We start from the raw sequence: 22,983 nt of genomic DNA on the forward strand, positions 1-22,983 counted from the left end.
CTAAATGTGAACAACCTATAAGTAGATAGTTTATGACACCGTATTGTAAGAAATCGGACATACAATTGCTTCTTTAATCCTCGAGCAGTCGCGTCTTCGACCACCCTCAGCGACACCACGTTCATGCTGTTATTTTCATGGTTACAAGCGTGTTATTTTCATGGTGCGTGTACTCTGTACACGATGCAATCGCTGTACGCGGGTGAACGGTATTGAGATAATTTCATGCCCGGGAGCATATTTAAAAATCAATTTGAAGGTGATTTCAAAAAATCTTATTTTAAATTAATTTTGAGTATCAAAATAAAGTTCTAAAAATCTAAAAAAAAAGTCACAGTGGCTCAGAAAAGAAGGGCTCTTTCGTGCAAAATTAAAAATCCAAATAATTTTCTTTAACTTAAAAACCCAATTGGGTTTTTAAATTTTGAAAAATGTATCGATTTTTTGATTTTATACGAAAGAGCACCTTTTTCTGAGCCAGTATGATTTTTTCAGATTTTTAGAACTTTATTTTGGCACCTAAAATCAATTTCAAAGAGATTTTTAGAAATCACCTTTTGACAGCTGGGCAACTGTTTGACAGCTCCGCCCAGTACAAACTGCGACGAGGGGTGATTCGGCAAATCGCTCCCATACAAACTTCAAATTGATTTTTAAATAGGTTCCCGGGCACCAAAATTCATGAAAATTTGGATTTCGGCTCAGTTTGACATGCAGATTCAGAATATCGAATTATCTCTATACCGTTAAAGAAGCCAATTGTTATTTGTACAACAGGTTTAATTTTTAGGATTGAGTATTGCACAAATTGTATGCAATTTTTTTTGTAATTTCGAATACCATTCAGATTCGGATTCGATCTAGTCAGTGGCTGTAGAAGCAGCAGCTGAATCTGTGGAAGACATACTGCCGATCTTCTGCAAAGGAACGTGAGTAACAATGTTGGCACATGTCTGGTTTTATCCATCAAACTCTTGATCGTTCGCTATGTTATCTTCCATAGATGCTAGATTTACCAATAGATCTTGCATTTTAATATAGCAGACATACCACAGTGTTATTATTTCACCAGATAACTAGAGACGTCAACAAATGGCGCTTACGTCACTTTTCAGAATCTTAGCAGCACGGTGGTAAGTTAAAAAGTGTGTTTATGTTAATATATTTTAAATCATACATTTTGCAAAAGTTGTTCAACTAGCTTAAAGCATCTATTTGCATCAGAATTATGATATTATCTGTATATAGCTAAAGATAAATCAAGAAAATTTGTCCATTATCTCTTATATATTGTTTATTTACCTTCATTATTGACAACTTCAAATTTCTCAAAATTACTCAATATTGGAAAAGAATTTTGTTAATTTCGTTAATTTTATACAGCTTTATAACTTAGTATTTACAGACGAGAGGCATAAATAACATGAAATAATTTATCAACTTCATATGATGGAACAGACTGCCTGTAATCGCATATCAGCACCTTATTTGCTGAGTACCCAATCCAAGTGGAATTGATATGCGATTAAAAGGCAGTAGAGTCAATTTCATCTTAAGCACTCAATCTCGAAGAACTAATCTGTGCATAACGTTTACTAAATAGTTATGGTATTATTTTGATTATTTATAGATACTTTCTGCACTGGAAAAATCGCAAAGAAATCTAGAAATAAAAATTAAAAAAAAAGATCAACCGGAAAAAGAAGTTGGAGATAAGGAAGTAATATAAAAATTACCATTTTTAAATTTCTAATCTATCCCAATGAAATATGAACAAAACAATCAATCAATTCGGTAACGCAAATATTCTTCAAAACTATAGAAGATTTATATAGATATTTTATGTTTCATCTTACTGTCAACTATCACAATGTTTGATTCATAACTATCCACTAAAATATTGATCTTTTAAACAATATTTAAATACTGGTTAACATCTCAACCACATTTTCTACACCAAGCAAATATTTAACCAAAACTTGATAAAACATATAATTAAGAATGTTTATATATAAACATTTTACCTCATTTTGGGTATCCAAGATAAGTGCTTTTCTCTTGCTGTCATAGTTTTATAATTGCTTTTCTATAACAACTTTATTGCCGTGCACAACATAGTTGTACAATGTCCTATGGGAATTCCTATCAATGTGGGACAACTATGCTGCACACGACAATTTCATACGGTGCACTCTTCTTTCAAGTCTAGTTAGGCTGATACAAATTTATTTTTGACTTTTTGTCTCCCCCCCCCCTTCAAAAATTTTTGGCTGGAATTTGCATTCTGAGGGGGCAGATAAAAAAATATTTATCAAAATATCGGGTCTTGCCAAAAAATCTTTAACAAATCCGATGAGTTTTTAACATTTTTCAAATAAAATGCTTTATTATTTTTATTCCCTCCCCCCCCCCCCCTCGACCAGCCAAAGAGTGGTGGGACAAAAAGTGAAATAAATATTTGTAACGGCCTTTATTCGTGAAAAATAAAAACATTATTGAGAGGAGGTTTGTTCATATTTCAATCCTTTTGAATCGTATTATATATAATTAACCTTCTATTTGCTTTTAAGGAAACAGATATCATTGAAATACAAATGATCGTTCGAAATCTGCTCGAAATGGCAGCAAAAATTATGAATCGGTTGAACCAAATGTCCATAAGAAACAAAAGTAAGTCTCTCACTGGATATGATGTATTGCACAGTACTCTCTTTTTAAATCAGCTAGCGAACAATATTTCTTCGATAGTCCTTAAATTTGTTAACTAGGCAGAATTTGCGTACTATCGGCAGTTTTTTTGTCTTATTGATAGGGAAAGTTATGAAGTTAACTTTGAATTCAACAGGTTTGAAATAACACCCCATGCTGCCTAAAATAGCATAAAGTTGATAGCAAAAAATTTATATTTGAATGGCATATGCCTATATCATGCCAATCTCATTTTTTAATCTTTCAGTAATATCAAGGTTTTGAGGAATCCTAATTTGAAAACAGACAAAGCATATTTTTTTACTTTGGAAAACAAAGATCTACTATTCTTATTATCTAACAAACAAATTATGCTGTTTCGGCTGTTAAAAAAGAGAAAAAAAATTTCATAATTATTTTACAGATAATGTGAGAGAGAAGCTGGAAAGTATAATCAGCGAAATTCGAAGAGCGTCAAAAAAATATAAATAAACTAATATTTCCAATAAATAAAACAATTATGTTTTCAATAAATCTTCACTTTTCAAGTACTTTTTCTGAATAGATAGAGCAGTGATCATCAAACTGTAAAGGATTTGTGCCACCAGCGATCTGACTTCGTAATACATATATTTGAATATAACCCGCTAAAAGATTGCAAAAACCAACATTGTGCCAATGAAACCCCTGTAAAGCAAAAAATAATAATTCCTAAACAAAAGAAAATGAACAAAAAGCTATGCTAAATCAGTATAGTTAACTTTAAAAATGATTAAATTTGTTTCATTAAAGAACATTTAGTTCTGACAAGTTTGATGTAAGGTACACCGGGACAAGTTGAAACAACGGGTTAACGTGATGTTATCCAACGATGGTGACCAGATCAAATGACATAACACATAGTTTTTAATTCAAACAATCTTTTGGCGAAAGACAAATTTCTAGAAAGTATTGAAAACTATTTCAAAACTTCGCGTTTCATCTTGCCCCACCCGTTTCAACTTGCCCCGGTGTACCTTAAGTTTTCTCTCAACACTGAATTTTGTGTTCCATGACAAATTTACCTTTGGATTTCCTTTGAAATCTTAATCCTGAAAATTTTGAAAATATTTTGAAAGTAATTTAATACTACTATAAATATCCTATATATGTTTGACATTGTTATAACATGATTTTTACTTTAATTTTTAAACTTTGTAACTCTATATACACTAAATTACCAAATTTACCACAGTAACTTAGTTCGTTACGAAGGCATAAGTTTCTACAAAATAAATATATTATGTTCTAAACGAAGAATTTAGATAAGGCTCTAGGAGCCTATTGTGGCCCGCATAGACAGTAAGCCTGAGGAATTGAAAAAAATGAAGTGATTATATTGCGCATTTCCCACCCACTGGACCCCTTTCGCAGTTAGTATAAGTGCGGGATCGTGAATAAAACTGCGATTTTGCATCGAATCGTGTCGGTGTCTTCTGCGAACTTATGCATTACAAGGTGCTGAACAAGTGCGCAGAACCGAAACGCCATCAAATACTGTTCATATTTATTTGCACAATTTTTATGTTCAAATAAAAAAAAAACTCGATTTTTTTGTACAACACTTTAACTGCGGAACGTTTTAAAGAACTAGATCAAACTTAACATAAATGCTATAACTAATCGGCAAAGAAAAATGTGAAACAGTGTTTTAATTATTTGATAACTTAATAACATTTGAACTGGTTGAAGAGACATTTATGTAAATCATATTTCAGCGTCTTGTAAATCTCATCGAGAAACAATTGCTATTAATCAACCAGCTCACAGAGAAAAATCCCGCAGATCAGCTATTACAACATGAGCAGAAATTGAAGAATATGCTGCAGGAAATTTACAACAGTGACGAAGAGGTGTGTCCCAATCAGGAACACTTTGTTCTATTAACCAAGGTAAAATTTCAAATATTACTATTCACACGATATTCACCAATAGTGTGCCAAATGAAAACATTTAAACTTTATAATCTATCATGTTTCAGGAACACAATATCCAACAACTAGCTGTAAGTAAAAACAAAAATTAAATATTTTGTTCAAATGAACAATGTTATTATCTTCTACAGCGCGCTAGAGTGCTGGAAGATCTAATGAAAGAGTTGCATATTTATGTGGACAGCATTGAAGAAACTCCACCAACCCGGATGGTAACATCCTTTTTATTATATATTTATTTTTGTAATTTTATGTCATTATCTTTACTATACTAAAAATGTATATTCTATAACCAAGCAAAAGCATTAGAAATTAATTAACTGCCGTAACTATCACTTATGCTCAAAAATTAGTCTTATGAGTAAAACAAGCGTTATTCTATGCATTCAATTCTCCATTAATATGAACCTTATATGATCCTGGAAAAGCATACCATATTAAAAAGAAGAAAAAAGTATTGTTTTTGCAAGGTTTAATTAATTACTCAAAGTTTTCACTTATAATTGTAAATTTTGATTAATTATTTAATTGATAAAGGTGAGTGAGTTGTATTAATGACTAATGATGAAATTCTCAAATAATGTGATCAATAATAACGTATTAAAATTAGTAATTTTAACCATTGATCATAATAAATTTACAATTCATTAATAAACCTTTCAAACTAACACTACTAAATGTTGATGTTGAATCAACCCTACTAAGAGCCGATGATGCAAAATGCCGTTGTTCACTTGAAGAATCCATTAAAACCCAATTTAATTCATAACCATGGATTATTAAAAAACAATAGTATTTTGCTTAATATGGTTAATGGGTGTGAAAATGTTTTAGAAACGTGAAATTTATTCATTATTTCATTGTTTTGCAGTCGAAGCATATGTTCTTGATAAAGGCGAAACAATATCAGCTTCTGCAAAAAAGCAAAAACATATTGAAGTCGAAACGCAATCCAACAGCTAAAGGTAAAATTACAGTAAAACGTAAAAAATTCATTCAACATGTAATTTTTTTTCTAGCTAACATTCGGCAAAAAATTTACGAGACGCATATGAGTGCTGTGGAAGCGCTTGAAGAGCTGCTGCGACGTTAATTAAAAAAATCTCCAGAACTTTTTGTCGTTTGTTTTTTCATTAGTTGAAGCTTTCATTATTAAAAATTAAACAAAACGGAATTGTGCTTTTGTTTGTTGTCAAAATTGGAAATTCTCTTAACTTACAGAAGTGTTGAGCATATCCATGGAATATTGGACGAAATAGTGCTCATTGACCGATGTAAATTAAAAATATTCAATATTGTTTGTTTTAAGGCTTTTTACGGCATCATCAGCATTGGCAGCCATGTTGGATATGTGGCTCGAAATTTCAAAGTGATAATTCTCTGCCACCAAAGCGAATTTTCGTTTGAAAAAGTATCATCCTATTTGCTCACTCGCAGTGAATGCGATAATACTTTTTCTGTGGCGATGCTGCAGAATTGACAGTTTTTTATCACTTCAAAAACGCGAGGCAAACAATCATTGAAAAGCAAAAAGTCAATGATTTGTGTGAAAACCTAGTGACGCATCATGACACCTTAATTGGCTTTTATCGATGAATTACAAAGCTGTGAAGAAATTATAAGAAAAGTTGCATGTATTATCTCTTCGTAACGCGAAGGAAACATTTATTCATAAAAAAAAACGAGTAAAGTGTTTGCATTCTATGGCAGATACGTATTTTGACCTCAACTGTATCAAGACAATGACAAAATGTCGAAAGACAAAACGTCGAAACGTGAAAGAACGAGCGTCATTAACGAGAATAAGGAATCATTTGCTTAAATTACTCGTTTTCAACGTGTTGTCCTTTTTTTGGCATTCAACGTTTTATTTTTCGACGTTTTGTCGCTAAGCCTCCATCTACATATATATGAACATTTAAAAATTATTATTAAGAAACATTTTATTTTCTTGGAATGAGAAATTTTCAACAATTTTAAAACAAAACTAACATATGATTTTCTAATTATTCCATTATTCTGAACCCTTTTGAATTTGACCCCCACTAATATGTACATCGTCAAAACTAAAAAGTGGCTCAAACGTCATTCTGCCCATGAAACGGAACGAAGAATAAAAACAAAACAGCAAACAAGATTACCAGCAATGTGTTTTTCAATGCCTATAGTGTTATTAGAAGTTCAAATTTAAAAAGAGCCCCGTTGGTTTGCATAAGGTATCGTTCAAATCAACGGGGGTAGACGGCAGTTGTTCTGATTCAAGGCTCTAAATTTGAGAATTCTATTCACTATTGTTATTGTGACATGATAAATGGAACGCAAAAACATCTAATAGAAATTGTTCACTTAATAACTAAGAGTACACAAAGTGCTAGCTGAACTGATATACAGTAATATTTCAAATCTATGAGCCTCTTTTAACACTGCAAAGCTTGAAGGCTTGCTTTAAGAATGCAATCTTTAAGAATTATACATGAAATTAATGAAAAATGAAGGTCTGATGCACAGAGCGGAACAAGAAAGCAGAAAGTGAATTACTAATTTTAAAGTTACGTTTATATCCATGCAGCCGATCTTTGCCGGTTTTCCCCATAATCGATAAAAAACACAAGTTACCCGTTACCACGGGACTTTGTTTGTTTCGCTAATGTGTGAAGATTGAACTCGATTCAATTTTTCTAAGTCCGAGTTACCACGGCACTTAGATGAATTGCGAACCGATAGTGGAATTGAGATTGAGCTCCATCCCACTACTCGGTACCACAGCACAGAATACGAAGAAATTTTTCTGGCTGAGTATGCGCAAAGCACACATTGATTGATTTATTGACGTTAGTGTGCGTGCATTGTACAATAGAACTTTGAGTCCCTTGTTGAGGTCCATGAGTGATTGCTATAAAAATTTGCCCTTGTGGGTTAAAAGATATCAAGTGCGGGCGCAAAAATATTTGAAGAAATATTTTTTTTGTTAAAACAAGTGAGAAAAAGTGAATTTAAGAGTGGGAGTGAGAGAAATATTGGAAATAGAAAGGTAAGTTTCTACAGCATATAAAATTTATTAGAAATGTGTGATAATTAACTGATTTTTGGCTACATGTAGTGACGCTTGTCTTAGACTGGCTTCAAGTATAGGGAGGGTTGATTGTAGCCTTTGACCTCAACCCTTTTGTTTGTTTTGTTGGATTTTTTTTCATGCTCAAACGAAAAATAAATCAGAATGATCGGATAGTAAAAAGTTGATACATTACAGACTTTTAATGTTCTAAAATGCAACATATTTTATTCCATATGTATGTATCTATTTTTTGAATTATGTAAAATTACAGTTCATACAGTTTATTTTGGTAACTTGACCCATGGTCCATCGCAAAGAGCGGTTGAATTGGTCTAAGAACCGGTGACAAAACAATCAATCAAACCTCATTATTTCAAAACAGCTACCAGTCTGACAAAAACAGGTAATAGGTATTAGGTTCATATTTTCATCAAATATTTTACGTACTTTTAAATTTAGGCTGATTTACAATTGACCTTTACCACTTCTTATATAATGCATATTGTCCTAATCTTTCTAGAGCAGAAACCAATGTTAACCTTCCTTTTGCATCACGTTGGCAGCAGCTCGCTGACGTAGTGTACGGATTGGGTAAAAAATGACCCTAATGCCAAAGGAGTTAACCTAAAAAAACAGCAAGTGGCATTTTCAAGCCAATCCCAGTCAATAAACTAGTTCACATTATTCAACTGCTGATTATGTAAAGAATTTTTCTCGAATGATAACATTTTTTACAAATTAGATTCTTCAACCTTACATATATCAAATGAAATACAATATTTAGTAAGATAAAACAAATATTCAGCTTAATTGCAAACATAATAAATTTTACGTTAGTCGAAAAACAAATCAACAGTTTTGGAATAGGTTCTGAAACTCTTTTGTTTTCTAAATGAACTTTGTTTGCAACTATTGCACTATTTAAGCTTTGAGTTTCATCTCCGACGTTATGTTGCAACGTGTGCTAATAATCTAAATCAATGATGAGAAACCAGCAAGAGCAAAAAGGAAATACATATTATGGTAGATCGGCATCTACGAAAACCATGTTGAAAATGGCTGTGGCACATCAGAAACATGGAAAATGCTGTATGTGGTAACAAAGTAGCGTTTGCAATGCTTGAAGACCAACACAAATCGTGTATTTGAAGTGCTACAAAACAGCTGCCAGATTTGGAGTGGAAGTTCGGTTGCTAATTTAGGACAATTTAGCAGTCAAACTGATTTAATAGGGCAGTAACAGTTTTTGAGTTTTAGATCAATATCGAGTTTTACAACTTTATAAAATATGGAATTTACTCAATTTCAAGTATCTTGCGTTTTGTTCAACGTATTTTAAATCATTTTCCAAAATCATGACTATAATACCATTCGATCATTTGAATGCAGGTTTTGCGTCGGATTGATGAAATTCAAGATATTGGCGAGTTATGGGGGCGATCTCCTTTAATTTTAGCAAAATTTCCAAAAATATATGAATAAATGTATTATTTTCAATAAGAAAAAAAAATTCTTTCTCAACGTTTATTGGACATATCATATGTAGGCAAGTTACAGTAAAAAATTCAGCACAATCGGAGCATTAATAACGGAGAATAAGATGTGTGAAATGAGCGACTTTGCTTAAAAATAGAACAAAAATTGATTTCAAATCATGAACCTTGTATGGAAAGTCGAAAAAATTTCCGCTCTACTGATTTTTTTTTCCTTCGCGTTTTTGAACTCAGGGTATGATTCTACACTAAAAATGATCATCAGCTTACCGAGCTCAAAATGCCTGAACTAGTGTTACCTAACATAAAACTCAGTTCGACAGTATTATTACCCTGATCTCCCAAGCATTACACAAGTACATACTAAAGAACGTCTGCCTAGAAACCGCATTGTTTTCAATTAAATTGCAAACAGTGTTTTGTGTTGCAACTCATCTTCCATTGAAATTTAAGCAACCCATAGGCCCTGACTTGCCCAACTGTAAAAAAATAGAACAATTTTTTTTTTGAGTTCATTAACTCATTCCTTAACCCTCCTTTTAAATTTTTGACCCAAACCGTACGCTACGTCAGCGAGCTATTCCCAACGTAATGTAATAGGAAGGTTAAGTAGACATATCAGGGTTTTCGCCAAAAGATAAAAGTACTACATGCGCTTAGATGTCTGTTCTATGTGATTTTAGCTCTCTTCAAGAAATATCCAAAACTATACATGCATTTCAACGACCTTTCAGTCCGTCAAACTCGGTCAAAACATAAAGTCTCATGACAACATACTTATGCGAATTTCAAAAGTTGCTAAAAACTAGCTGAGGATTATACTATGTCTCTACACAGCCATTTCCATAGACTTTTGCCACAAGGTGATTTGGTTCAAATAAATATGTCTTGACAAACAACGAACAACAGGGAGTTGCAAAAATGTTTGGAATAGGCAACTTTTTTTTCTCTCACGAAAAAGTTCAACATACTTTAACTTTTCATAAAGTGCATCATTTGTCAAATTTTGATTGTTTGACAACCTAATAAATATGTACCATTAGTACAAATTTGAGCTCGATTGGTTAAACTTTCGCCAAGCTATAACCGTTCTCGTAAAATACTATTTTTTAAAGAACTTATATTTAATGTACCGAAATTTAGCACTGTTCTGTATTTCTCAACATGGTTTTTGTATAATTTTTTTTTTCAAATCATTGAAAAATTGATGTTTTGATCACTTTTTAGGAATTATTGTTTCTTTTGAATTGAGTCGCAACAATTAACACATTAAACATTTTTCCTACATCATTCTATTATAGTAAAAGAGTTAAGAAGAGTTGAATTTACTCAAAAAATATTTTCCTTTATGTTACATGGAAAATAAAAGAAAATATTTTAACAATAATCTTCAAATCTCAAAATGTTTGCATTACAAAAAAAATTGGTATTCCAAATAGGCTTCTGAGAAAAATATAAAAGTGTAGAGTTGCTAAATACCAAAATTCACTAAATAAACCATTAAAAGAAATCACCTTCCAAGACATGCCTTAACCGATTTTAGATTTTAGATAACGAAAAATGATATTCAGATTGGGTATTGGAGGGTGACACTCCATTTATGAAAAATTAGATTGTTTCTCAAAAGTGAGTAATTGATGATTACTCTATAGCTGATCCATGGATGTGCACTTGTTCCAAATGAATCGAAAACAATCCATTTTTGAATGGTTTCAAACGATCGTGTTAACATTTTTACTGAGACAGAATTGATTGGGTTATTTCAGCCAATAGTGGTCCCTTAACCTATAGTGGACCTCTTTGAATTTTTCTTAAATTTCCTGCCCAAGCTTGTTTCTACCACTTCCACCGGGAAACGATTTCTCATGTTCCACAGTGGTCCAGATTTGAAAATACCTGGCACAAATTGCCAAATCATAGTTGTCTGCTAGTTTTAGCCTAAATGAATGTATTGGAACATGATTTAGCGCTTAATTTCATTTTATTGACATTTTCAATATTTGTCGATTTCTGCGAACAAAATCCGAACAAAATTGATGTTTTTCATACAATTTCACTATACATAAATTATAATGGCGCTATTGTTTTGGCTGCTCTTGGCAGTTGCATTTTTTTTTTCTTAACCGATTCTGCATACATAAACGTACATTTGAACGGAATATCCCCGCGGAGAGTAGCGGGGAGCGATTTATAAGACACTTTGAAGTTGAAGCGTAGGAATTTCTCGCACCAATGACATGCAATGACAATTTTGAAGCCAAAAGTGTTATTTTGATCTCTTGCTCCATTGCAGATGTCTGATATACACAAGAACTTACAAATAAACTTTTGAAAGCAATTAAATTACTTATATTAACATACTTTTGTAGTGGTTGAACTTGTTTGAGTTCTTTATCAAAAATTCAGTACTTTTTCCATCAGCAGCTATTCAATGCTGTAAGGTACCCCGGGGCAAGTGGGACCTAAAAAAAATGCTAGTTTGGTTTTGTCAAGCCAAAAAATTCTAAACATAAATAGTCTTATAATTCCAATGGTTCTGAAAGACATTGTTGGTATATTTCTTCTTATTAACGGGCATTGAAACTGTTTCAAAATTTTTAAATTCTGTATATTATGCATATGATGAAAAGTGAAGCAGATCTTCATTTACACCGTATCACGGGGCAAGTGGGACCTATTCGGATTTTTTGTACAAATGGCTTAATAAAGTTGCTGCATATATGTAATGAAGCATAAATTATAGATATATTATGCGAAAAACTATGTTTAGCGATTTATGTTGGAAAAGTTTTGTGGTATCGTGCATAAATTACGTAACACATATAATAACGAAACACTGAGAAAAAATGATTAAACTCTAGCAGCTCGTGCAAAACAAATTGATTTTATTTATACAAAAAGCGCCCTAAGGTTAAATACCGAAAGATTAACAAGATACAAAATCAATATTTCTAATTTTTTTTAGCGCCAGTCAGTGCTCCTGTTATTATGGATGCTCAATATATTGTATCCCATTAAATACATGTTCAAAAATTGAGTTTCTGCCAGCTTTTCTAAAAATTGGACCATTGTGTGTTCCTAGACATTAGTTCCAAGTGGTAGAAAGCGATATTTATATATTTTGAACAAATTTATAAATGGGAACAAGTCTGGGGGACCACCATTGGTTAAATGTATCCACTATTGTCACCAATTTAACATGGTAAGAGAATTCGATCTACTCCAGGAAGATCCCTGTACGATAATTTAAAACAAATTTGAAATGATTATTGTATGATTTAAATAAAAAATAACAATGGTGGGAAACATATTTTTTCGATGATTGATGTTAATTTTGTGATACCGTGAGGTCGCCATTCACCGCTAATGATCCATTCATCGCTCATTTTGGATCAATAATACCAAAACTTTCAAAAGTTCGTGAAGTATCATAACAAAAGTGAATGTAACATGTTGCCACACTAAAAAACTCTTTCATTTCATCAAGTGGGGTGCACCTCAAATAACATTCTTAAAACAATATTTCTCACACTGCACTGTGCAGTAGGGTAGCTGGGATGCCCGCTGGAATTGTTCAAGGCAAACAACGGGAAAAATATCAAACAGTAAAACCCATAAAAGATATCATTTTGGCAAAATAGGATAAATTTAACATCATGTATCACCAAGTACTTTGGTAAATAATGGTTATTTTTTTTATAAATCAAAAAATTGTGTGCAACATGCAAACATAATGCAGTGAGTGGTGAATGGATGCATGAGCGGTGATAGGAGCCAAGAGATAACGCTTTTTAATTTCAATTTTTCTTATTGTGAGCATATTTTACGATCGTTTTATGTTTTTCTGATAACAACAACATAATTATGGAGTTGTTGACGTTAATTAATATGCCATATACATCAACTTCAATTTTAAATGTCATAAACTTCACGAAAATGAGCCTCTGTACGAATTTGCCCTGTCCTGCTCACTCCCACAGAAAATTTGAAAACAGCTGACACAGTAAAAGCGCTGTTTTCAAATTTTCTGTGGGAGTGAGCAGGACAGGGCAAATTCGTACAGAGGCTCATGCTGTCAAATGTGCGGTGAATGGCGACCTCACGGTATTATAGCCCTTTTATTGTGGGTATTTTGTAAAGTTTTTCTTTCACCGCGTAATTTACGCGCCAGGCAGTTACGCGCAGCCTATCAGAAGCAAGAAAGCAGACGACATCGATCGTGCCCAAAGGCCACACTGAAACAAATTTTGTTGTGGCAACTACCGATTCCATAGTAAAATTAATAACCGTACCTATGATTCTCAACCGACAACCAAATCTGTGAAGTTTGCTGAAATATGGTTGAAGTTACAATGCATTGCAGTAAATTTGACTACAAGCGTAGTCGCCTCAACAAAAAACCTTGTCAATTTTTCCTAAACAGGCATCTTACAACACAGTATGATTAAAAAATACAGCTGTTAAACTATGATTAATCTTGATAATGTTAACTGCACTGCTGGTTTAATTGACAGTGGAATTAACTGGAAATTGTTGTCGGTTGAGAATCATACGATTATTGATTTTACTATGAAATCGGTAGTATCCACGGTAGTATTTCAGTGCACGCAGCACGATCCCATTATCTGGAAATATTCAATTGGTTGTGACATTAGTTGCACGAAGTCTTGCACTGATCGTATGCGGTCGATACCGGTTAGATATGTTTTAAGTAATTCAAATAAGAATACTATCCATGACATGTGATTCACTTTGACATATGGGTAAAACAGTGAAACTATTTTTTTTCTTGCAAAACGCAATATCTAAAGCAAATAAAAACGTTAATTACTCAAAAAAAAATAAAATAAAAATGCTGAATTTATACCCTGCTTCAAGGCGGCGATTAAGGGGCATTAAGAAATCAAAAAGTTTTAAATCATGTCACTCATTCGTGGAGTGTGTTTTATTTTTACTGAGTGTTTCAGTTATCTTGTTTTGCTTCTGAAATTGTATTTCAGATCGAGGAAATCAAAATGCCGAAAACGAACAAAAAATCGGTATTACAAAAGACAAAAACAAAGCATCTCTACGATCGGAAACGTAAATTGGAGCAAACAGGTTCCGAAGATGCAAAACGTCAAAAGATGGATAGCAGCGAAAGTGTTGATCTTAAGGATAACACTAGTGCGAAGGAACCTGTTAACCGGATGCGAAAAACTCGTGAAAAAGAGAAATATCTGGCGAAAGAAAAAACAAAAAATAGATTACGCATTCAGCGTTTACGAACGGACGATCAATATAGCCAAAATGAAAAAACTAAAAATGCACACAGGATAAAGGAAATCAGACTTCGCGATAGCTGCTACCGAATTAACGAAGCTACTTCCAATACTAAACGCATGAGGAATACGAGGACACGCGATGACTATCATAGTCGGGAGACTATAGTCAATGCTCACCGTATGAGAGAAACGAGGACTCGTGATGACTATCATAGTCGGGAGGCTAAAGTCAATGTTGAGCGTATAAGAGCAAATAGGACGCGTGATGACTATCAAGTACGGGAAACTTTAGCCAATGCTGAGCGTATGAGAGAAACCAGGACCCGAAGTGACTATCATAGTCGGGAGACTATAGTCAATGCTCACCGTATGAGAGAAACGAGGACTCGTGATGACTATCATAGTCGGGAGGCTATAGTCAATGTTGAGCGTATAAGAGCAATTAGGACGCGTGATGACTATCAAGTACGGGAAACTTTAGCCAATGCTGAGCGTATGAGAGAAACCAGGACCCGAAGTGACTATCATAGTCGGGAGACTATAGTCAATGCTCACCGTATGAGAGAAACGAGGACTCGTGATGACTATCATAGTCGGGAGGCTATAGTCAATGTTGAGCGTATAAGAGCAATTAGGACGCATGATGACTATCGAGTACGGGAAACTTTAGCCGATGCTGAGCGTATGAGAGAAACTAGGACCCGAAGTGACTATCATAGTCGGGAGACTATAGTCAATGCTCACCGTATGAAAGAAAAACGAAAGGATAGTAGTTACCAGGAACAGGAAAATAAATCAAATGCACAGCGTATGGCAGAGCTTAGATCCACCGTTCAGTACTCTCAAAATGAAATTCTGACCAACCGAATAAGAACAAAACATTTGAGAGAAAACGAGCTGTACAGAACGAATGAAGCACGCAACGATAGATTGGCAAGGCGCAATGCACGGGCCAATGAAATTTTGCACTTTAGAGATATATTTCGTAATGATCTTCGAAACCAATTAAATCCACAATCGGGATTGTTTTTGTCGTTCATAGATCAAAGACAGCAATTTCCAACATTTGTTTGCTCAAGTTGTGAAGGTGCATTTTTTCAAAACGGAGTAGTTGCGATCACACGTGCGAAAATTTTGGAAAACAAAAATAAAAAGCAAGTTGCTAAAAAAAAGGAAATCGACGAAATAACATTAGATTTGAGAGTTCTCAATCATTACGACAACAATTTCCAAAACTACTTATGTCATACCTGTAACAAATACATAGGTAGGGGAGAAATTCCAAAACTGGCAAGTAGTTGGGGATTAAAACTTCCACCGGTACCAGCTTGTGTAAGTCGTCTTAATGATTTAGAAGAGCGAATGGTTTCGCCATATGTTCCTTTCATGGTTATCAGGACGTTATCGAACCGCGCGTCAAATCCTCAGGAAGGCATAAAAGGCAGTGTAGTTCATGTGCCTGTAGATGTGAACGAAATGGTAACATCTATTCCAAGAAATTTCAATAACCTGAACATGATGGCGATTCCAGTAGATTGGAAACGGAGAATGGAATACAAGACATGTTACTTACAAGGATTTGTCCGTCCCAATTATCTCATTGAAGCATTAAACTACTTGATGAGCACAGAACTGTACAAAAGTCATGGAATTGAAATCGATGAAAGTTTTCTACATCGTCTACATAGCAATAACAATGACTTTTCTCCGGCTGAGAGTCAAGAGCAAGAAGAAGCCAAAGAAAACGACGATGACGATTTTGACTATTTGAATGATGGCGAAGATGAATGTCTACTGTTTGACTTTAACGAACAAACAGCTAATAATACTAAACTTGTATTAGCGCCAGGTCAGAATCAGTTTCCAGTGTCTGTTCATAGTAATCAAGATATAGAATATCTTAGCTTCCCAAAAATATTTGGAGGTTTACCGAGAAAAATTGGAAACAAAAACATAACTCTAACGGATACCACCAAATGGGAAATCAGGTACTTCAAAGCTGAAACAACGACCCCTCGTCTATTGTACCTGGCAAAAATGAAATTAGAACGAGATGTTTTGAACTCGGTACAAATAACCATGAAGAAAAAGGTTAATTCGGCATCAGTCACAGCGGCTCAGGCTTTGAACCCTCAATTTATATCCGACTTATTGCAACACAACGAAGGTTTAAAATTTTTGAGCAATATTGCCAACTCTCCAAGCTATTGGGCAGCTCAAAAGAAAAAAGTTTTTGCAATGATCAAACAGCTTGGTAAACCTGTTTTGTTTTTGACCGTTTCAGCCGTCGAAACAAATTGGCCTGAATTGATACAAGGACTAGTAAGGAAAAAAACAAACGAAAATATATCTTTGGTTGCAGCAATGAACTTACCATCTAACGAAAAGTATAAATTAGTGAAGGAAGATCCTGTTTTCACTGCACGATACTACGACTACCGGCTGAAGCAGCTCATGAAAGTCATCAACGATCCCTCAGGACCTTTTGCTCCGTATCAAGTGACAGATTTCTATCGGCGGCGTGAATTCCAGCAACGTGGATCTCCCCATGATCACTTGCTTCTGTTTCTGGAGAATGCACCAACCCTAGATGCTAATGATGAAAACTCCTTCGAAAGAGTAATCGACTTTGTGGACAAATTCATCACATGTGAATTCGATGATCGTAATCCATATTGCAAATATGCGCGACACAAACATTCCGATACATGCAGTAAAGGTAGGAAAAATAAACAATCATGCAGATTCCATTTTCCCAAGTTTGTAATGCCGGAAACAATGATTCTGAAACCATTGTCCAATGACGAAAAAACATCTGAAGTAAAGAATAATTTACAGAAAATCAAGGATCTAATGCAAACGTTTTTCAAAAGTAAAGAACGTGTATACAAGGATTTCGACGCGATTCTTGAAGAGTTAAACATGACAAGAGACACCTATATAACTGCAATACGTTGTTCTACGCCAAAACTAGCATTATTCTATAAACGTCGAAGCTGTGATGTAGATATTAATACATATAATCGCAATATACTGAATTTGGTAGAAGCAAATACCGATCTTCAATTTATTGTGGATGAATACGCAGTGGCAACTTATTTGGTTGAATATATAGCTAAAGCAGAAGCTGGTTTATCTAGAGGTTTGAAAATTTGTCAAGAAGAATTAGCCAAAGGAAATCGTAGTTTACAGGAGCAATTTCGTGGCATTGCAAATAAATTCTTGAATTCAAACGTAATGTCTGCATCAGAAGCTGTGTACCATTGTCTAGGAACATCATTATCAGAAACTAGTAGAGCAGTCATTTTCATCAATACTAGCAAAAAAGAAGACAGAGTGGTTTTTTTAAAATCTAATGCAGAGTTGATGAAATTGGATCCAGATTCTACAGAAATTGCAGGCAAAAATGTTATAACATATTATTCTCAACGCATTGGACTGGACAATATTTGCTTGGCAGAATATGCAGCATATTACTTTAAAGCTGAAAATAAAAGACGCAAGGATAAAAACCTTGACTCCGACGATGACATTAACGACGATGAAGAGCCCCGAAATAATGGCTCGATAAGTCATCGTAAAAAAGCACGCATTGTACGGTATGTACGGTACAATCTTGAAAGAGATCCAGATAACTTTTACAGAGAGCAGCTACTTTTATTTCTTCCCTGGTGCGATGAAGATGAAGAGATTGAATCAATAAATTGGCATGAAAGCTACATCACAAATTTGAGTATCATCAACGCAAATTTTACCAAACTATTTGCTCTATCAGATAATGCACTCGATGCAGCAATTGATGCTGCTGTGCAGAATAGAAATCAACGGGATGACGACGAAGCAGAAGAGTGTGATGGCGACCGAATCCCGAAGGACCAGGAAATTGACATACTAGTACAAGGAGGAATGGATCGACCTAAAAACAATACTCCTTTCATCTATGCAGCACCTCCAACAGTTGAACTTCTCAGTGTATTCGAAACTCTTCAGAAACTGAACGATCGACAAAAAGAAATTGTTATGCATGTATATAAATGCTTCACTTCCAAGCAATTGCCGATCAGAGTCTTCATATCTGGATCAGCAGGAGTAGGGAAAAGTATGGTTATATCAACATTATATCAACTCATCACCCATCATTTGAGTTATTCTATTATAGCAACAAGAGATCAACAAAGTGATTCCCTGAAGGTTCTACTATGTGCATTTTCAGGAAAAGCTGCCTTTCTTATTGGAGGTAATACATTGCACTCAGCATTTGCCTTACCGTTGATGGAAACTGCAAGTATGCCCGATTTACCCATGGATGTTGCTAATAATTTAAGACAGCAATTACTACATGTTGAATTAATTATCATTGATGAAATATCAATGGTTGGTAGTACTATGTTCAGCAGAATAGACACAAGATTGCGGCAGATAACAGGAGTCAACGATGTATTTGGAGGAATTTCAATGATCACCGTTGGAGATTTCATGCAGTTATCGCCTGTGAAAGACTGCTCAGTGTTCATGCCTCCAAAACATAGCATGATTCAGGGTGATTTATCGCCACTGTGGAGCCATTTTGAGTTGTATGAACTTACAGAGGTAATGCGTCAAAAGGATGATCTGATGTTCGTTCACGCACTTAATAATTTTGCTCATGGTCAGATGTCTGAAAAAGATATTAGTATATTTAAAACACGGGAAATCGAGGAAAGCCAGGTACCTAGTCATGTCATGCGGCTTTATTACAGAAATGTAGACGTAGAAGCATATAACAAACTTAAAATTGCAGCATCTTCTGAAAAGGAAGTTAAATGCATAGCTATTGATACAATAACTGGCAAACTTACAAATGCACAAAAAGACAAGAAATTGAATACTTGGAAAGAAAAACCCACAAAAGATTGCGGAGGATATCCTTTCACGCTCTTATTGAAGAAAGGTATCAAGTACATGGTAACCGCAAACCTTGATGTTTCTGATGGGCTTGTGAACGGTGCTACAGGCAAACTAATGTTTATTCACTGTGACCCAGGAACGGAAAAACTTAAAATAGTTTTTCTTAAATTTGACTCACCGATCGTAGGTAGAAAAATGAGATTACAATACAAGGAATTCATGAACAATAATAATATAAATGGGAGTTGGACTCCTATACCCAGGAAAATATATAATCTGACCAACCTATTTCATAAGGATCACCAAGTGTTAAGAGATCAATTTCCACTTGTACCATGCGAAGCACTCACAATACATAAAAGCCAAGGCCAGACTTACGAAGCCGTATGTGTTGATTTTCGAAAAAAAGGAAGCCTTACTCGTCAGCTGGTTTACGTTGCCCTAAGTCGTGTAAGTAAGCTCTCTGGACTTTATATATTGGGCAAGTTTCCAGGAAATATGAGGAGCAACAACACAATCACCTCAAGCTTGAATGAAATGACACGGTTACGAACTGAACGAAAGCTATCTCTTGCATTCAATAACCTGGAGAGCAAACTGGGAATTTCAGTCTGCTATCTGAATATACGTTCTTTACGCTCCAACATCGCACATGTTCTTGCTGATAAATGGTATACACGTTGTGATGTGTTAATTTTATCAGAAACATGTACATATCCTAATGAAAATATCTTGATTCCCGGCTTTGAAATATTTTACCGCTCGGACAAAAAAGCGTACCCCAACTACGTCACTAAAAACATTGCCAAAGGTGTTATTTGCTTCTCCAAAAATGGCTTAAAAGTTGACGTTGAGCATTCTTGTCAAGTTTTTATAGCTGATCGCATTGGTAACTATCAGAGCCACATTGATTTGGTAAGCTTTTTGGTTAATAACACGTACATTCTCACCGGATACAAATCCCCTAAAACTAAATTTGAGGATTTCAGAAGAGCCTTTTCGGAATTCAGCAGTGAAGCAACACGTCCTACTGTAGTACTCGGAGATTTAAATTTTAATTTGAATGATTCCCAATGCTGTCAAGTACAACGGTTTTGTTCATTGATGCATAGCATGCATCTCAATGATTGTTTGCAGTCCTGTGCGGCGACGACCAAACTTGGCTCAAGATTAGATGTCATTTTTTCAAATATTGTGGATATTCAAACTGGACTATATGAAAGTTATTTTTCGGACCATAAACCAATTTTCTTCATATTGAATAAACACAATATTGCACCAGTCGTTATAACAGATTGTGATACAGCGTCCATTCATAATCAAGCAGAAAGCATGGACAATGAACTACCAAATATCTTAGTAGGTCTTTCCAAAAAACCTGTTAGCATTAAAAGCATACATACAAATTCTATTATTGACGACTATGTGGAACTGTCTTCTGGTGGAAATAGCATATGTGAAAATGACAGTAATGTTGATAGCTATTCAGTTATATGCAGTGAAATTCATCCAAAGGAAAATATATCTGATTTTGAAGCAAACGATGCCAAATGGTTGAACACCGTAGATGAGCAATCAAATACCTATGATTGCACCAGTAGTGAAATCATAACAAATCTACGAAATTCTTTCCATGAGTTCAACCGTCATGAAGAGCTAACAACATTATTTATGAATGAAAAAATCACGATGTTTAAACCTAGTATAAATTACATTACCAATTATCTGAAAAACTTACCATCTATTTGGTTTAATAGTAATCGAGATGCTCGGTGTACGTCTTCGGGCCAGTATTTGAAAGGGTTTAAAGAGATCGTCATAACCGGATTTGGTAACTGTCAATTCAATGCCGTTTCTTATGCTCTAACAGGAAATGAAACTTTTTCAATGGATTTAAGAGCTATAGCATTTTTAACAGTGACAGAAAAAGTACAACTTTTTCAAACCCTAGAAAATAGACATTGGCTAGAATCAGAGACAGTTTCTGATCTATTAAAGATATGCTGCACACCAGGAGAATATGGTAATATGGATACATTATTTGCTCTCAGTATGACATTAGAAAGGTGTTTTATCATTGTGCAACATCAAAATAAAAGAAAACAATTCTTTAAAATTCAACCTCCAAGCTTTGATAGTACTACTTTTCCAATAGTCTTACATTTATCAAATCCAGGAAGAAATGATGCACACTATAATGTTTTACTTCCAGAAGATCCTAATTCAGTTTACGAGTTCCCCGAAATTGAAGTATATAACATAAGCACTCTAATGGGAGAATAACAAACAACGTTTGTAACCGTATACATTGTCTGGTCAAACCCGAATAGCTACAATGTCACTTGGATCATGAGAACTTCGTAACGATTCACTATATTTCTGTTAATAAATTTATAAACAATAACAATCACTGAAATGTGTTTTACATTTTAGCATATTCCCTGTCATTCAATGCAACTAAAATTTCCACCATACTCTATACTCTTCCACCCCACCCCCCATTTAGTATAGACTCGTTCATACATTTTTGTTTTCTCAACTTTGTATTGAGCGTGTACTATGCATTAAAAAAGCCACAGTCTTTCTCAATTTTCATTAATTGATAAAGAATAATCTGTTGTGCTACGTATAGAACCTTAATATTTATGCGTAGAACGGGTGCCTATGTTTTCGTACACATCCCTTTTTCCTTCTATTATGCATCCATATACATAATTTCTGACTGCTATAATTAAGTTTTCCCGTAATATAATTTCTCCTAAAGAGAACAGAAAAAGCGTGGTTCAGTCATTGTTTTTGCTTTTTGTTCTATTAACTGAAGATATAGTATCATTGTTATGTTGAAAATAGTAATTCTGTTCAATGATGAATGTAACGGAGTTGGGCATGAGTAAATTGATCATTTTAAACATAAATGCAGTGCTAAATTTAGCACATCCTTGGTGGACGCGGAAGGTTTAAAATAGGTGAAATAAACTATGAGGCTCTGGTACGGTTGAAGCTTTCCAAGAAATTGTCAAATTTGCATGTAAAGACAACTAAGATATGAAGCATAAGACAAACGGATGTAATCAACTATAAATCAATATTTAGACTACTAACTACTTCTGACCTAGTTTATTGAATTAAAACAATATAAAGAAAACCAACCCTTATTTTATTTTGATTTTTTAGTTGATTTTCCAAACAATCAACCTTGAGCAACCTTAAAGTATGTCCGGTACCATTGAATGCATGACAATATGATCAAAAAACAAAAAAAAACCTCAGCATGAAGAGGTTGCCAACATTCATGTTACAATATTCAGTTATAACAGATAGATCCTAAACGAGTGACGAATGTAAGCAAAAATCATTGTTATTATAACTTCTCATTAAAACGAAAACGTTAAGTATAACTTTATATGCATGATAGTAGAATGAGACATAATACAATGGTTTAAATCTGCCAACACTCTGTGTTTTATGCGATTTTATGCACTTAAATAGTAAAAATCCTATTTTTGGCATAAAAGAATGAACTTTTTTTCATTCAAGGTATTACTTAAGTGCATAGAATCGAAAAACACTGTAAACAGTATTCAATACTCCTACAAGTCCAGAATAAAATAAAACTAAAGTTT

General features: G+C 34.2%; 2 protein-coding genes across 3 annotated transcripts in view; one reads left to right on the forward strand and one right to left on the reverse strand.

Annotated features, from left to right (window-relative positions):
* LOC109426947 (uncharacterized) overlaps positions 1 to 22,886 on the reverse strand; it is a 40,759-nt gene extending 17,873 nt beyond the window's left edge. Inside the window, exon 1 of the mRNA XM_062843912.1 lies at positions 21,099 to 22,886. Coding sequence (XP_062699896.1) covers positions 21,099 to 21,180 — 82 coding nt within the window. The 5' untranslated portion in view covers positions 21,181 to 22,886. The remainder of the gene's footprint in view (positions 1 to 21,098) is intronic.
* Positions 764 to 5,963, forward strand: LOC134284730 (uncharacterized). Of its 2 annotated transcripts, XM_062843915.1 has the most exons (6): positions 764 to 2,670; positions 3,113 to 4,619; positions 4,709 to 4,732; positions 4,793 to 4,873; positions 5,533 to 5,626; positions 5,681 to 5,963. In XM_062843915.1, exons 2-6 carry the CDS (start codon positions 4,548 to 4,550, stop codon positions 5,752 to 5,754), a joined length of 345 nt encoding a protein of 114 aa, XP_062699899.1. In that variant the 5' UTR covers positions 764 to 2,670; positions 3,113 to 4,547; the 3' UTR covers positions 5,755 to 5,963. The 2 variants fall into 2 exon arrangements, 1 of the variants encoding a protein (XP_062699899.1); XR_009995904.1 differs by having other exon boundaries at positions 764 to 1,720; positions 2,571 to 2,670; positions 3,113 to 5,963.
* Positions 22,887 to 22,983: the final 97 nt, after the last annotated feature.

This window comes from Aedes albopictus, unplaced genomic scaffold, assembly GCF_035046485.1.
Source record: "Aedes albopictus strain Foshan unplaced genomic scaffold, AalbF5 HiC_scaffold_64, whole genome shotgun sequence".
Classification (NCBI taxonomy): Eukaryota; Metazoa; Arthropoda; class Insecta; order Diptera; family Culicidae; genus Aedes; species Aedes albopictus.